The 16,712-nt window shown below is 37.6% G+C and overlaps 1 protein-coding gene across 10 annotated transcripts in view; it reads right to left on the reverse strand.

The window, feature by feature from the left end:
* BCAS3 (BCAS3 microtubule associated cell migration factor) overlaps positions 1-16,712 on the reverse strand; it is a 590,167-nt gene that overhangs the window by 266,128 nt on the left and 307,327 nt on the right. For all 10 annotated transcript variants that reach the window (XM_061390224.1, XM_061390222.1, XM_061390227.1 and 7 more), the window contains one exon: positions 16,244-16,341. In XM_061390224.1, coding sequence (XP_061246208.1) covers positions 16,244-16,341 — 98 coding nt within the window. The remainder of the gene's footprint in view (positions 1-16,243; positions 16,342-16,712) is intronic.

The raw sequence follows: 16,712 nt of genomic DNA on the forward strand, positions 1-16,712 counted from the left end.
TGATGCACACAGTCAAAGGCTTTGGCATAGTCAATAAAGCAGAAATAGATGTTTTTCTGGAACTCTCCTGCTTTTTCCATGATCCAGCGGATGTTGGCAATTTGATCTCTGGTTCCTCTGCCTTTTGTAAAACCAGTTTGAACATCTGCAAGTTCATGGTTCACGTATTGCAGAATTTTGAGCATTACTTTACTAGCGTGTGAGATGAGTGCAATTGTGTGGTAGTTTGAACATTCTTTTTGGCATTGCCTTTCTCTGGGATTGGAATGAAAACTGACCTTTTCCAGTCCTGTGGCGACTGATGACTTTTCCAAATTTGCTAGCATATTGAGTGCAGCACTTTCACAGCATCGTCTTTAAGGATTTGAAATAGCTCAACTGGAATTCCATCACCTCCACTAGCTTTGTTCGTAGTGATGCTTTCTAAGGCCCATTTGACTTCATATTCCAGGATGTCTGGCTCTAGGTGAGTGATCACACCATTGTGATTATCTGGGTCATGAAGCTCTTTTTTGTACAGTTCTTCTGTGTATTCTTGCCACCTCTTTTTAATATCTGCTGCTTCTGTTAGGTCCATACCATTTCTGTCCTTTATTGAGCCCATCTTTGCATGAAATGTTCCCTTGGTATCTCTAATTTTCATGAAGAGATCTCTAGTCTTTCCCATTCTGTTGTTTTCCTCCATTTCATTGCATTGATCGCTGAAGAAGGCTTTCTTATCTTTCCTTGCTATTCTTTAGAACGCTGCATTCAGATGCTTATATCTTTCCTTTTCTCCTTTGCTTTTCGCTTCTCTTCTTTTCACAGCTATTTGTAAGGCCTCCCCAGACAGCCATTTTGCTTTTTTGCATTTCTTTTCCATGGGGATGGTCTTGATCCCTGTCTCCTGTACAATGTCACGAACCTCCGTCCATAGTTCATCAGGCACTCTGTCTATCAGATCTAGTCCCTTAAATCTATTTCGCACTTCCACTGTATAATCATAAGGGATTTGCTTTAGGTCATACCTGAATAGTCTAGTGGTTTTCCCTACTTTCTTCAATTTAAGTCTGAATTTGGCAATAAGGAGTTCATGATCTGAGCCACAGTCAGCTCCTGGTCTTGTTTTTGCTGACTGTATAGAGCTTCTCCATCTTTGGCTGTAAAGAATATAATCAATCTGATTTCAGTGTTGACCATCTGGTAATGTCCATGTGTAGAGTCTTCTCTTGTGTTGTTGGAAGAGGGTGTTTGCTATGACCAGTGCTTTCCCTTGGCAAAACTCTATTAGCCTTTGCCCTGCTTCATTCCATACTCCAAGGCCAAATCTGCCTGTTACTCCAGGTGTTTCTTAACTTCTTATTTTTGCATTCCAGTCCCCTGCAATGAAAAGGACATCTTTTTTGGGTGTTTGTTCTAGAAGGTCTTGTAGGTCTTCATAGAACCATTCAACTTCAGCTTCTTCAGCATTACTGGTTGGGGCATAGGCTTGGATTACCAGGATATTGAATGGTTTGCCTTGGAAACGAACAGAGATCATTCTGTCGTTTTTGAGATTGCATCCAAGTACTGCATTTCAGACTCTTGTTGACCACGATGGCTACTCCATTTCTTCTAAGGGATTCCTGCCCGCGGTAGTAGATATAATGGTCATCTGAGTTAAATTCACCCATTCCAGTCCATTTCAGTTCGCTGATTCCTAGAATGTTGACGTTCACTCTTGCCATCTCTTTTTTGACCACTTCCAATTTGCCTTGATTCATGGACCTGACATTCCAGGTTCCTATGCAATATTGCTCTTTACAGCATTGGACTTTGCTTCTATCACCAGTCCCATCCACAGCTGGGTATTCTTTTTGCTTTGGCTCCATCCCTTCATTCTTTCTGGAGTTATTTCTCCACTGATCTCCAGTAGCATATTGGGCACCTACTGACCTGGGGAGTTCCTCTTTCAGTATCCTATCATTTTGCCTTTTCATACTGTTCATGGGGTTCTCAAGGCAAGAATACTGAAGTGGTTTGCCATTCCCTTCTCCAGTGGACCACATTCTGTCAGACCTCTCCACCACGACCCATCCGTCTTGGGTGGCCCCACACAGCATGGCTTAGTTTCATTGAGTTAGACAAGGCTGTGTGTGGTCCATGTGATCAGATTGGCCAGTTTTCTGTGATTATGGTTTCAGTGTGTCTGCCCTCTGATGCCCTCTCGCAACACCTACCGTCTTACTTGGGTTTCTCTTACCTTGGACATGGGGTATCTCTTCACGGCTGCTCCAGCAAAGCGCAGCTGCTGCTCCTTACCTTGGACAAGGGTGTCTCGTCACGGCCGCCCCTCCTGACCTTGAACATAGACATCAGAAGGGGGTACAAAGAGTACCCACTTGCTAGTGTTAGCAATGGAGTTATATACTCTCCAATGAATCCAAAGAAGCAACATTATTAAGTTTTAAATACTTTGTGATATATTTAAAGGCTTATGTTTCATCAGAAATCAATAATCCAACACATATTGATTATCTGCTCTGTGGCAGGTACCAATACCCAGCATGTAGAAATACAAAGACAACCCTTGTTTTCAAATAGCCCTCTATTATATAGCATTACTTTTTCCCTCTTTTTCAAGGCATCCCCACCCAGACTCTGCGACTTCATGGACTGTAGCCCTTCAGGCTCCTCTTGTCCATGGAATTTTCCAGGCAAGGATCCTGGAATGGGTAAGCCATTTCCTTCCTCACGGGATCTTCCTGACCCAGAGATTGAACCTGGGTCTCCAGCACTGCAGGCAGATTCTTTACTGCTTGAGCCACCAAGGAAGCCCCAATAATGCCCATCAGAGGTGTCTTAAACCAAGTGGTGACAGCAATCAGGATCCACATTGACTGTTAAGTCCTTTCCTAACTGCACTATTGCTATTTTCACATGGCAAATTAATCTTGATCACAATATACTTACATACACTGATACAAAGAGTAACTTAAGAATTGCTATCAGTGTCACCACCTTCAACTCACATTCATGGATCATGGATGCTGTAACATCCGCTTACTCAATTTCTTTTTGTCAGCATACACTTAGCTGCAGGAAAAGATCAAGTTCAAATGTGTTATGATTTAAGCTGCACTTCTAATCCAAGTATTTGAATCAGTGAGAAGAAATTCTGTTTTGTTATTTGAAAAAATCACAAGCTACAAACACTAAAGTCATGACTTTCACATCAGAGGTAAAATTCAAACTTCAGCACCCCAAAATCCTAGAGATACAATGTTCTAATCCTTTAAGAATGCCCTGATCTGTGGTTATTATGATAGCCTCTTAAATACTAGGAAGGAGAGAAGGAGGGACAAAGCCTCTATTTTCCTTCGCTCCATTCACAACTTAGCCCCAAAGTTCTGAATATAAGCATTTTCTGTAACAATAAGCCACCTTTACAACAACCAGATAATTATAGGTTCAGGTCAAGAACTCTAGACCATATTGATTACAGCTCTATGCAAGAAGGACCCTCCAGCACTGTTTGTATCCATTCTAACAGGGACAGCTTTTAAGTATCTGTGACACTCAGTATTTTCAGTCCTATCAGTGCCAGAAATGGAAAGCCAATGACCAGTCAGCCTGTCAGTCGTTGCCTGAAGCAATAAGGACAAGCTGGGAATTCATCACACTGGAGCTTCATCTGCCAGCTGCATTCACACATTTTCACCACCTGAATAGTTGATTCTCTTCAACTCCCACGTGGCTCATTTCAGCATACAGTGTTTTGAAATGAATATTTGATCAGGCAGGGTAAAAAGAGGTTTGGACTTATCTGAGGTGTCACCATAATGCACTCTAAGTATTTCTAAGTATTAGGAACTAGGTGTCTTAAATCCCACTCTTTGCATATTTCTGAAATGGATCTGTGATCCTAATGAAATATGATTAAATGAGATAAACCATGTGAAAACATCTAACACGTTGTTAGGCACGTAGCTGTTTATAAATAAATACTAGTTCCCCATTTTCTTACTTCCATCTAATGGTAAACATCCTGACGATTCCTCATAGAGGAATGGGAGACAGGTATCTCAAACTGTCAAAGAAACTTAAAAATAATTCTAACTTTGTCAAAATGTTAAACTGTCACCCAAATATGAACCTAAGAAATAAAGAAACATGGTAGGCTGAAAATTAAAATTGCTTTGTGATTTGTGGACTTCAGGATTATTAGGGTGCTGATATGACAAGATATGGTTTTCTTTGTATTTATCCTACTTGGGGCAAGCTAACCTTGAAATTGGAGTTGATGTCTTTAATTAACTTTAGAAAATATTCAGCCCGTCATTTATTTATTTTGCCCTATCCTGGCTTTTTTTCCATCCATCTCTAACAACTGCATGTACGTTAGGCAGGTAAATACCACAACATACATTTCTCACACTGAGTTTTGTTGTATTTCATTTTCTTCTTTCTTCACTTCAGTTTAAGTAAGTTTTGACTTGTTTTTGAATTTCTGATTCTATCTTCCTCTTCATATAGTCAGCTGCTAAGCCCATTCAATAATTTATTTATTTAATAAATTATATTTTTCAATTTTAGAAAGTCAGTTGGGCTCTTTTATGGATTTTGTCCATTTTTTGTTATTCCAATGTAGGAATAATACAATATAAGGATTCAGGTGTTCCAATATAGGAATGACACAATAGAGGAATGTTAAGTTTTCATTTAAAACAACAACTACATCTAACATTATATGTAACAGTGAAATGTTAAACACTTCCCTATAAGATTACGTAGAAGACAAGACTTTCAATATCATCACATCTACTCAGCATACTAGAGATCTAAGCGAATACAATGAGGGGGAAAAGAAATGAGGTGTAAAGATGGGAAAAAATATAACCATCTTTATTTGTAGATGACATGACTGCTGAGCAAAAAATCCAAACAGATCTACTAAAATTAATACATGAATCTATAACGGATTCTGGATACTAGTTCAATATACTGCCCCCCCCCAAAAAAATTGTATACTATATACTATGGAAAAATCCTGAAAAACAAAGCCTGCTATTCATTATAGCATTAAAGCATCAAATGACTGAAATAAATGTTAAAAAATATGCATAAGACTCCTACATTAAAAGTTAACAAACATCAGGAGAAATTAAAGAAGACCACCGGGCTTCCCTGGAGGCTCAGTGGTAAAGAATCCACCTGCCAATGCAGGAGACACGAGTTTGATCCCTGGGTCAGAAAGATCCCCTGGAGAAGGAAATGGCAAACCATTCCAGTATTCTTGGCTGGGGAATCCCATGAACAGAGAAGCCTGGTGGGCTACAGTCCATGACGATGCAAAAGAGTTGGACATTACTTGGCGACTAAACAACAAAATAAATGGATAGCTATACAAGATTCATGTATTGAAAGAGTCCATATTGTTAGGATGTCAAATCTGCTAAATGTGACCCACAGATTCAATGAAAAATGACTCAAATCTCATCTAAATTTTTGTAGAGATGAATATACATTTAATCTGTAGTGTGTGTGTATATAGATATACACATATAATACATACATACATGTATATATATTATATAAATATGATGGTTGTTTTGGGGGAATTAAGACCGTTTTGTGTACTTAAAGATAGGAATCCAAAGAGTTTTTGTATGTGATAATATCTATCAATATTGAAAACATTTTTGTGTTAATCCATTAAAATTTTAATTTTGAAACATTACAAATAATGATAGTCATGCTTTCTTTTTTTGAGGTATATTATATGAATTTTTATTGAAGTATAGATGATTTATGATACTATATTAGTTTCAGGTATACAACATGGTGAGTCAATATTTTATACTCTGTTTAAACTTATTACAAAATAATGGCTATATACTTGTTGTGCATTTCACCACAGTAGTTTGTGCCTCTCAATCTACCCACCTACCTCTATCTTGCCCATTTCCCTTTCCCTCTCTTTACTGGTAACCACTATTTTATTCATTTGCCTTGTTTTTTGATTCCACATATAAGTGATAATATGCAGTGTTTGTCTGTCTTATTTCACTAAGCATAATACTCTCCAGGTTCATCTACATTTCTGCAAATGGCAGAATTTCATTCTTTATTATGGCTGAGTCACATTCCGTTGTACATACATACTACATCTTCTTTATCCATTCATCTGCTGATGGGCAATTAGGCTGCTTCTCTATCTTGGTTACTGTGAATAATGCTACTATGAACATTGAGGTTCATGTATCTTTTTGAATTAGTATTTTCATTTCTTCAGATATATACTCAGGAGTAGAACCGCTGGATCAGTTCTAGTCTTAGTTTTCTCAGGAATATATACCATTTTTGTAGTGGCTGCACCAAACCAGAACCCCACCAGCAGTCTACTTGGGTGCCCTTTTCTCTATATTATCACCAACATTTGTTGTTTTTGACTAGATTTTTCATTGATAGCCTTTCTGATAGCTGTGAGATGATATCTCACTGTGATTTTGATTTGAATTTCTCCTTTGATTTCTGGTGGCTCAGACAATAAAGAATCTGCCTGCAATGCAGGAGACCTGGATTCGATCTCTGGGTCTGGAATCCCCAGAGAAGGGCATGGCTACCTACTCCAGTATTCTTGCCTGGCGAATCCCATGGACTGAGAAGGCTGACGGGCTACAGTTCATGGGATTGCAAAGAGTCGGACACGACTGAGCGACTTACACTTTGATAGCAATGCTGAACTTTTTTTCATGTGGTTGTTGACTATCTGTATGTCTTCTTTGGAAAAATGCCTATTCAGGTCTTCTGCACATTTTTTTTTCTTTTTTAAAAAACTAACTTATTTTAATTGGAGGCTAATTATTGCCATTTTTAAATTGTGTTTTTATATTAAGTTGTAAGCGCTATATATTTTGGATATTAACCACTATGGTCATATCACTGGTTAAATTTATTTCTAGGCATTTTACAACTTTTAATCCATTCTAAATTGTTTCATTAATTTCTCTATAGTTCATTATTAGTCTATAGAATAAGCAACATATTTCTGTATATTCATCTTGTATCCTGTAACTTCACTGAATTCATTTATTATAGTTTTTTGATGGAGACTAAGTTTTTTCATACATAGTATCATGTAATCTGCAAACAGTGACAGTTTTATTTCTTCCCTTCCAACTTGGATGCTTTTTAATTCTTTTTCTTGTCTGATGTCTGTGGCTGAGACTTCCAATACTATGTTAAATAGAAGTGGTAAGAGTGAGTGGGGATCCTTGTCCTGTTCCTGATTTTAAAGGAAAGACTTTCAGCTTTTTACCACTGAATAGATGTAACTGGAGGGTTTCTCAAAACTGGCCTTTATTATGCTTCTCTTACACCCACTTTGATGCGAGTCCATCATGAATGAATGTTGGATTTTGTCAAATGCTTTTTCTCCATATATTGATGTAAGTCAGAAATGGAATTGGAAAAGGATTGCGTGTATTCATATTCTGAGTCTTATCAGATTCTGGGGATATTCTTCCCTGATAGAACACTTAACGTGCTAGTTACAATGATATCTGAAACCATACCAATTAACTTCTGCAATCTGTCGTATTAAAATCCTTTGTTCTGTCTTGCACTTGAAATGAGTCCATTACCATACATAATTTTATAAGACCAGTCATTTGGAAAATACTGCATATCTTCCAAATGTTGACTTATTTTATGACATAAAATATCATACTAGGTAGTATCACCACCTATCTCATCAGAAATGTGTTTAAGTATGGGACCTGTTATGCAGACTGGTGGATACATGGTTTCTAAATTTCTAATTTTCAACTGAAGACTAGAATTTTATGATTGGTAGTAAATATTTGTCAGTTTGTTTTTTTTGAAATGACATGTTTACTTTGTTCATTTTTGAGAACATTTGTACCAAATACCAATGTCTGAATGAACGAAGTTTCAGTTTTTCTTTTAAGTAAAATGGCATTCCATGAAAACAGTTGCTAGTTCAGTGCAAAACAAACACACAACTCCCTCAAGACAACTAGTGTGCATTAATTCAATTATGATACATAGAACATTAAAAAGTACACAAACATGAAAATCTAATAAAATTTATTAGCTTCTAAAGTTTGATAAAATTAATAATGTTTACTGTATCAAGAAAGCCTTAAGTAATTATATCCTTTTTTTTTTAAACTATGAGCAAATTGCATCTGCTATGAGAATAGCTTGGTGCCACTGCTTTTTACCACGCTAAGAGGCCATCAGGTTTATACACCACTGCTTCAGCACCATCTATACTGAATGTCAAGATGGCAAAAAAAGACAAAAAATTAATTCATATTTATAAAAATAGTTTTCACTCGCTGACCCCTTGAAAGTGTATTGGACACTTTCAGAGAGGTCCATGGACCACACCATCTGCTGGTATGTGTGTGCATATGTACGTGCATGGAAATGTAAAGACATACATTAATCTATATTTTATATTCTAGAATAGCCAAGAAATGACTAAAGGAAAAAGTAGAGACATTAATTTGTTACATTTCAAAACTTACTAAAAAGCTAGTTATTAAGATAGTGTATGATAGTGGTATAAAAGACAGGGGTGAGTGTGTGTGTGTGTGTGTGTGTGTGTGTGTGTGTGTATGGAAGAAAATAGAGAATCCAGGAAAAATATGATTTTTTTAAAAAGTATCGTCAAAATTCATTGGGGGAAAAATCTTTTTGATGAACAGTACTGGAACACACTTATCTGGAAGAAACTGAACCTTGATCCTTGCCTCATCTCATAATAAAAAATATTTTGAAAAGATTCATAGACTAAATGCAAAAGCCAGAACCATATAGTTAGTAAGGAAAAGCACTGAAACACATAAAAGTAAAAATAATGGAAAAAATGTATTTCTGCTTGTCAAAAAACACCAATAAGAAAGTGAAAAGGCAATGAATTGAAAGGACATACTGGCAAAATATCCAACAAAAAGCCTCATCCAGAGTAAAGAACCCCTGAAACTCAACAGACAACAGACCCAATAAAAACTGGTGAAAGACTTCACAAATACATTGCAAAAGATATCCAAATCTCCAGTAAGTACATGCAAGGTGCCCAGTATCAGTATTCACCAGAGAAAAGCAAATTAAGACCACAGTTTACATTCACTAGAATGGCTCACACACTGCTGTTAAGAATGAAAAAATGGTATAGTCATTTTGGAATACTTCCTTGGCAGTTCCTAATAAAGCTAAACACATGCCTACCTTCTGAGCCAGCGATTCCAATCCTATGTACATGCCCAGAAGATATGAATTGACTATGTCAAAAAAAGACTTATACAGCAAAGTTTATAGCAGCCTTATTAATAATATGCCAAAAGCTAAAAACAACAGAGTAATGGATATATAAACTGTGTTATATTCAAACTATGCTGCAATGTAAAAAAATGAACTAGTGACACTTGTAATACTTGAATGAATCTCAAAAACATTAAATTAAGTAAAAGAAGCCAGATGCAAGAGAATGTACAGAATGAGTCTATTTACTTGAAGTTCAATATAAACAAAGCTAATTTACGATGATAAAAGTCATAGTCTGGGTCAAAGGTAGTCTTCACTGGAGGAGGAATAAAGGAACTTTCTGAAATGATGGAAATAGTCTAACTTTTATCTGAGTGGTGATTATCTGGGTATAAAAACTGATCAAGCTGTATGATTAAGATATGTGCATTTTTGCTATATGTAAACCATACCCTAATTAAAAAAAAAATCCTTCAAAGATGATCTAAAGTATACACGTATCAATTTTTCAAGCTAGAAGGAACTTTGCAAATAACCTACTTCAATTCTTTTCTTCATTTTATAGAAGTAAGCCTTGGGTTTTGAAGCCATTTCTTAGAGAGCTAGTTCCAGGCAGAGCAGAGACTAGAACCAAAGATCTGTAAGTGACTAGTCACTATTCCTTCCACTGCCTCAAGCTTCAAAAACAAAACTGTTCCCAGGAACAATTATTTCCAGTTTGATTATTTGCTTTAGTTTTTCTCTGACAGTTTTCAACAATATCCAGGGGAATACCCCAAGCTCTGGTTCCGACCAGTTGCCCGGGTGAGGTCCCGGGCTGCTTTTTAATTGCTCACTGGGCTTACACAGTCAGTGGAGAGAGGCTCCTTTGTTTGTTTCTAAGTTCATAGATGGCACCTATAAGCATAAGCCGCTCAGGCTCTTGGACACAATTTAAAATAGTGTGGCACTAACAGTTTGACACTAATGTCACTAAGACAAATGGAATCCCCGGTTCAGACTTAAACAAATTCTAATACTGCCCCCAATATTGTCCCTCTGCCACCACAGTCTCAGGCAACAGACTACATAAACACTCCAGCCTTGTATTAAAGATGTAGTAATAACGGTACAAAAAAGAAAAGTTGGGTCTTTTGGCCCAAAAGTCTCATGTAAATAATGTGGTACCCTGGTATATCAACAGTAGGGAGAATTCCATCAATTCCTTCTCCAAACGCTTAGGAAAGACTTAAAGGCATGTCATGGACTTGGTGCTTGCAACAGAGAAAGCCAAGGCGAGCTTTCAGCTGACACAAAGATTTATTCAAAGAAGCAATGTGTCATCAGAAAAAAACTTTCCCAACAGCTTCTTCTACTTCTGTTTACAGTTTTTTCATCTTCAAGTGGGGCAATCATTTTTTCCTTAATTGTGCTGAGCTAAAATTTTCCACACTGTTAACTTGAATTTCATCTTCTAACATCCTATAAATATTAGAAAGAAGAATGATAGGAGTATTTAAATCAGGAGGAGAGAGATGTGACTGAGCACTTTTGTGATGGGAAATCAGCTCTTTTCCCTATGTTCTTAATCTCTATAATTTACTTTTGATTCTATAGAGGCAGTAGGTGTTCACTAGATGAGAGCTGAAATAAGGCACAGACTTCCTCTTTTCTAATGAAAAAGCCAACCTTAATTATCTTAGTTTGAATATTTACTGTTCAAAGTATAAATAGTGTCACAGTAAAATTACTGACCTCCTTTTTCCCCCTCTAAGGGACTCTGTTCACAGGTCAGGACTAAGCCTTCTTTTAATTTCACCCTCATCCCTAATCCTCTTACTGATTCCACAAAGGCTTTGAATACCCAAGGTACAAGTATGCCTGGAGTTTTCGTCACCTTATAATCACAAAGACTATCTGGAACTCTATTAAATGAAAACCATATCATCTATTCAAAGAAATAGCTCAACATTTCAAAAGAACTTTATAGCCTTTATATTTGGGAGTTATTTTAGGAAATAATTTGAACATATTCCTGCCCAAAAAGGTACAGCAAATTTTTATAAAGGGAAAAAAATTCTTTTTTTTTTTCTTTTGTCTTTTGGCCATCCTGCATGGCATGTGGGGTCTTATTCCCTGATCTGGGATTGAACCCGTGCCCACGGCAGTGGAAACAGGGAGTCTTAACCACTGGACCACGGGGGAAGTCCCTTACATTCTTTTCACAGAGGCAGAGAAGAATGGCTAGGTAGGAAACATGACTTGTTGAAGGTTTTAGCAAGAGTTCAAGACCGTGACTGTAATACCATGGTGTCTATCATCTGTTATGAAAATCATGGAGCTAAGTGACCTCACCACGGTAGACTGAATGGTGTTTCTTATAAATCCCTTTGCTCTTACCACCAGCATCTCTTATGCCCCTGATGGCTTTAAGATACAATAACAAAGTCTGTATGCCTCTGATTGGAATGGCAACTATAGATACATGAAATATAGCCCTTAGGAATATAGTTCCCCCAGTGCATCAGAGAAATCTCTGTAAGATAAAACCATGCCTCCATAAGAATCTCTCTCCAGCAGAGATTTGGCTGCTGTAATAATATCCTTGTTGTCTACCCAACCATACTTTTCTAATAGGTATAATTTCTTTTAAGGAAATGGCAACCCACTCCAGTGTTCTCGCCTGGAGAATCCCAGGGACGGGGGAGCCTGGTGGGCTGCCATCTGTGGGGTCGCACAGAGTTGGACACGACTGAAGTGACTTAGCAGCAGCAGCACAAAATGCCAAATACACAAAGTAGGCACAATTGATCATTATAAAATCAATAAAATCAAACCAGTTTGGGTTTTCTTCAAGCAAACAAATTATTTAGATATCTGCAAGAATTGGGTGCTGAAAGCCTGAGTTAATTAAGTCCTTAGAAATCATTTAGATGACTCCAGTTGTACAGAAAAAAGAACATTTCTCTTGAGTCAAGAACAACAACAAATACCAGATCTGCAACTCTGTCCCTGTTTAGTGGAGTGTGTGAGGTAGCACCAATACCTGATGTATCAAAGCCTGCTGGAAAGAACAAGAACTTGTTTTACTGCTCTGTCACAGCTTCCCTTCCCCTCCTGTCAACTGCTCAGGAATGTACACCCAAGCTGCTCTCACCACTTCTAATAACATTTTCTCTATAAAATGTTTACTTTAGTAGAGTCTGACAAAGATGTCTGCTCTTCATACAAGTGGGGCATAAGTTTGTCTTTGAATCTCAGTTGCTTTGAGTTCTTTCTTGGTAAACACCAATTTCCATAGTAAAACTACAAACGAGGACAAACAAACTTAGGACGAACCAGATCTTTCCAGGCTCTGCGTGGATGACTCACCAGCAATTAGAGCTGTTATTAAGTTATCCAACAAGTAATGCAGCCTGCACATCTTGGAACAAGAATTGCAGCCACCCAAGTGGGAAACAAAGTTTGAACAGGACCCTGACACTATTTCTACCTTCCTGCCCTTTCAGCCCTACACCTTTACCAGAAGGACACGGGTTACAAAGGACAAACAAAAGCAAGAAATTCTTAGATACCTAACCAAAAGAAAAGTACAAAGGGGAAAACAGGAAGTAATCATGACATGCGTTGTCTAGAAATACTGTCTGATTCAGACGCTGATGTTAATCAGGTGGATAGGAAAACTGGAGCAGTTCCTTCAGATCTCATTTTTCTGGGTAGCCTGTGTGTATAGGCAAATCTATGAAGTCCATTTCCAGAATGGCATTCTCCTTAGACAAGAAGGGAACCTCTGACAATTAACTTCGAAATCTGAGGCAGGGTAGTATTTTTTTCAGTCTCCAAATATCAGAGGAAACACGACATGGGAAGTAGCATCTACATATAAAACAATTATAGATCTGCTGAGTCTAAAATATACATATATAAAGAGACAGCAAGAAACTTGTTCACAGGTACCTAAAGGTATGGAATTTACACTATGCCTAAATCATCTAAGTTAATAAGTGAAAAACTTGTAGTTTAATACATCTCTGTGTGAAGGATTGAAGCACAAACATACCACCTAATCAAGAGTCTCTGTAAGAATTTGCCAGCAAGAGTGGCACAATGTCCCACTGATTTTCGTTTCAGTAGAGTAACACTGTGGGACACACAGATACTGAAAGCAGAACATACAGATCCAAGGTGTAAATAATATTTTCACTTTGAAGATGGTCATAGCCATCAGAAGATCTGGTCATATCAAGTTGTATTTTTAAATTCTACTCCTTTGAAAAGTAATTTGATGAACAATAATTACACCACCACTAGTTTAGACAGAGCAAGAGCTGTCACTAAAATAAAGGGATGGCTACAAAGTCTGCCACAGGAACAATTAAAAAGACAATATGTTTAGTTGTATAAATTGTTTAAAGGTAAGACACAAAGCAAGGAACCCTGATAAGAGGAGGCGCCACACTGGTCATACCTCTCTAAGCAAAGGCAATCAAAACTCCAGATTAGCATCTTCATAACAAGCAGCTGACTCCAAGGCATGGTCATAATCAGAGACGTATTTCCTGGTTCAGGAGCAACTAGACTCTTGTTAATAGAAGAATCTAAAACAGAATTTCCCTATAAACCTCTTTTCATAAAGAACCCAAATCAGAGTTTGAGATTAGCAGATGCAAACTATTATATAGAGAATGGATAAACAACAAAGTCCTACTGCACAGCACAGGGCACTGCAGTCAGTATCCCGCGATAAGCCACGGTGGGAAAGAACACGAAAAAGAAACGTACAACTGAATCGCTTCGCTGTGTAGCAGAAATTAACACTGCATTGTAAATCAACTGTACTTCAATAAAATAAAAAAAAAAACAAATCATTTATAGTTTATCTTGTTAAATCAATAGAAAAGTAATACTGTTACAATAGTGGCCCCACTAGACACAATCGATGAAGTTTTGCCAACAAAATATTATCTGCCCACTTAAAAAAATGTGATCAGTAAAAGAGATCCAGACCATTGGAGAGGTGGAAAATAACTCACAGAAGTCTAATTCCTCATCTATGGTGTTCTTTAGCTCAGCTAGAGAAAGCACACGCATTTCATTGCTCTGGCTGTCATTCTGAAAGGGGCTAATGATTTTCTGCAATGAAAACAGGCTGAGAAAAATAATGGAACTTAGTCACCAAGAAGTAAAGACAAGTCAAGCAGAGGCTCAGAGCTGGGAGAACAACATCTGAGAAACTGCTATGTGTTTCACTGATAGAAACCTAAGTGTTGATAAATCAAGACGTACGATCTATTCCTTACTCAAACATCAACAGGAAACTCTTCTTGCAGCAGAGTTAAACAAAATTATGGAATCAATAGTTCATTGAAATTCCTCTCTGTGGCATGAGAGAACTTTATAAAGAGCTAAAGTTGAGATAGTGCTATATGATATATACAGTCTTTCCCCAGACTATAGCATTGAATATGGCACATTTAATAATACACATGGCAACTGCTTTAGTGACGTGCATTTCATCTAACCAACGGCCAGTTACTTGACTCTAATAATATGGCAGTTTAATAATATAAAAAAACAAACCCCCCAATCAACAAAGCCTGCTACTGTAATCTTGAATAAAACACTTCAGGTTAAAATATATCATTTCCAGGATTCACAGTTGTAAATGATAATTCCATATGAACAGGATCTGTTAAGCGTTCTCAGACCGAAACTATCAAAAAGATTTATTAGGTCACCTATCTCAATATCTCTTGCAGTGCAAGTCTAGGGACCTTAGATATTGCTGTGCTGGTTTCCAGGGGACAACCCTGGTTGCCAAGCTAAAGCTGAGGAACAAGTATGAGTCCTCTAAAATACAAGTTTACACTAAGGATGGAAGCATAGCCCTCAACGTGGACCATGCGCTCAGACACAAAGTGCAATCCACTGACAAACAGCTCAGAAAGCCAAGGAAAAGTACAAAACCCATTAGCTTTCAAACTTCGAAACGTCCAGAGACGGAATCAGAAACAGAAGCTTTGGTCTTTTAAAAGTGGCCTTCACAAATCAGTTTTGTGTTTGTTTCCATTTTCTTTCACAGTTTAAGCCTCAATCAGATCAGCTGTCTCCAGGGATTTTGAAATTGCTATAGATTAAAATCCTCTCTGACTCAACTGTTTGACTAATGCCGGGTGTTTAATAATTCTACTTGTAAGAGACTTTTTTTTGATGAAACCCTGCTGTATGCAAGTTTCAGATGCTCCACAGCTGTGCCATATAGAAAGCATCACTGTCCTTACTTTTGTTATCACTGCATTTAGAGATGAGAAAATGTATCATGGAAAACAGTTCTGTTATTTGGCAGGTGGGGCCAAAAACAATTTTACAATATTAATTTAGCAACCATCACCTATAGAGGCAAAGACCTATTTCCAGGTACCAAGGATACATATTCGTGGCTTGGTTCCAAGGATAGGAAGTTAATAACTGTTTTAGATGGACTTAAGTTAATGAATTTCTAAATTTCATGCTTTCAATAATAAAGCCATTTAGGCTATAGCAGTTGGACTCTCTGCTTCCACAGATCAGGCACTTTGATACTCCACAGGTTGAGTAAATTGAATCCATATATTGTATTTACGTTCTCTGTCAAGGTTGCTTTTCCACATTTGAGAGATCAAAGGCCAAAACAGTCATCAACCCTGTAGCCTTCAATACTGTGTTCATTACATTTAATCAAGTGCCAACTCCACGGTATCATTCACCAACCTTAACAATATTTAAATGCATGGCATTGTTTAGCAACAAATGTAGGCACAGTATTGTTTTAATACACAAACACACACACAACTTGCCACACTCATGTGCACGCACACTTGCTTGCTCACATGCAGCCATCCCTCCTCATCCTCCTTCCCCAAGAGAAGAGAAAGATGGCAAGAAATATACAGTATCTACATTTGCAAGAAAAGAAGTTAAAAAGGCATGGGGGAAAAAGCCATTAAACATTTTGTATGCAGTCTTCTACCTGAGGCAGCATCAATCACGGTGGAAATTCCCCTTCGATCAGACACTGGACGGGATGACCCTGGCATGCTGACTGGGTCAGAGCGGACTGGCTGGATCCTGCAATGCAATTGAATTTAATTCACATATGTTACCAGCATCCAAACTGTCCCATGCTACAACAGCCCTTAAATCGGCAATGCTGGAATAGCCCAGTCCATTAAAGAACCATTCACTCTAAAACAAGGCAAATGGGTGAACTGCAGTCCCTAAGGCTCTTTCAAAAGACTTAAAGCACAGTATTCTCTACACTCTGGACCCCTTCTTCTCTTTGTGTGGTTTTCAACAGCTAAGGGGTTGAAAAACGGATATTCATTTACAAAGGGGCAAATGAAATGGAACGAGAGAAGACACAAAACAAATTATGCTGAATCCTTTGACATCTGAAAAGTGTATGTGGAATCTAGAAAAATGGTACATAGGAAGCTATT

The sequence above is a fragment of the Bos javanicus genome, chromosome 19 (assembly GCF_032452875.1).
Source record: "Bos javanicus breed banteng chromosome 19, ARS-OSU_banteng_1.0, whole genome shotgun sequence".
Classification (NCBI taxonomy): Eukaryota; Metazoa; Chordata; class Mammalia; order Artiodactyla; family Bovidae; genus Bos; species Bos javanicus.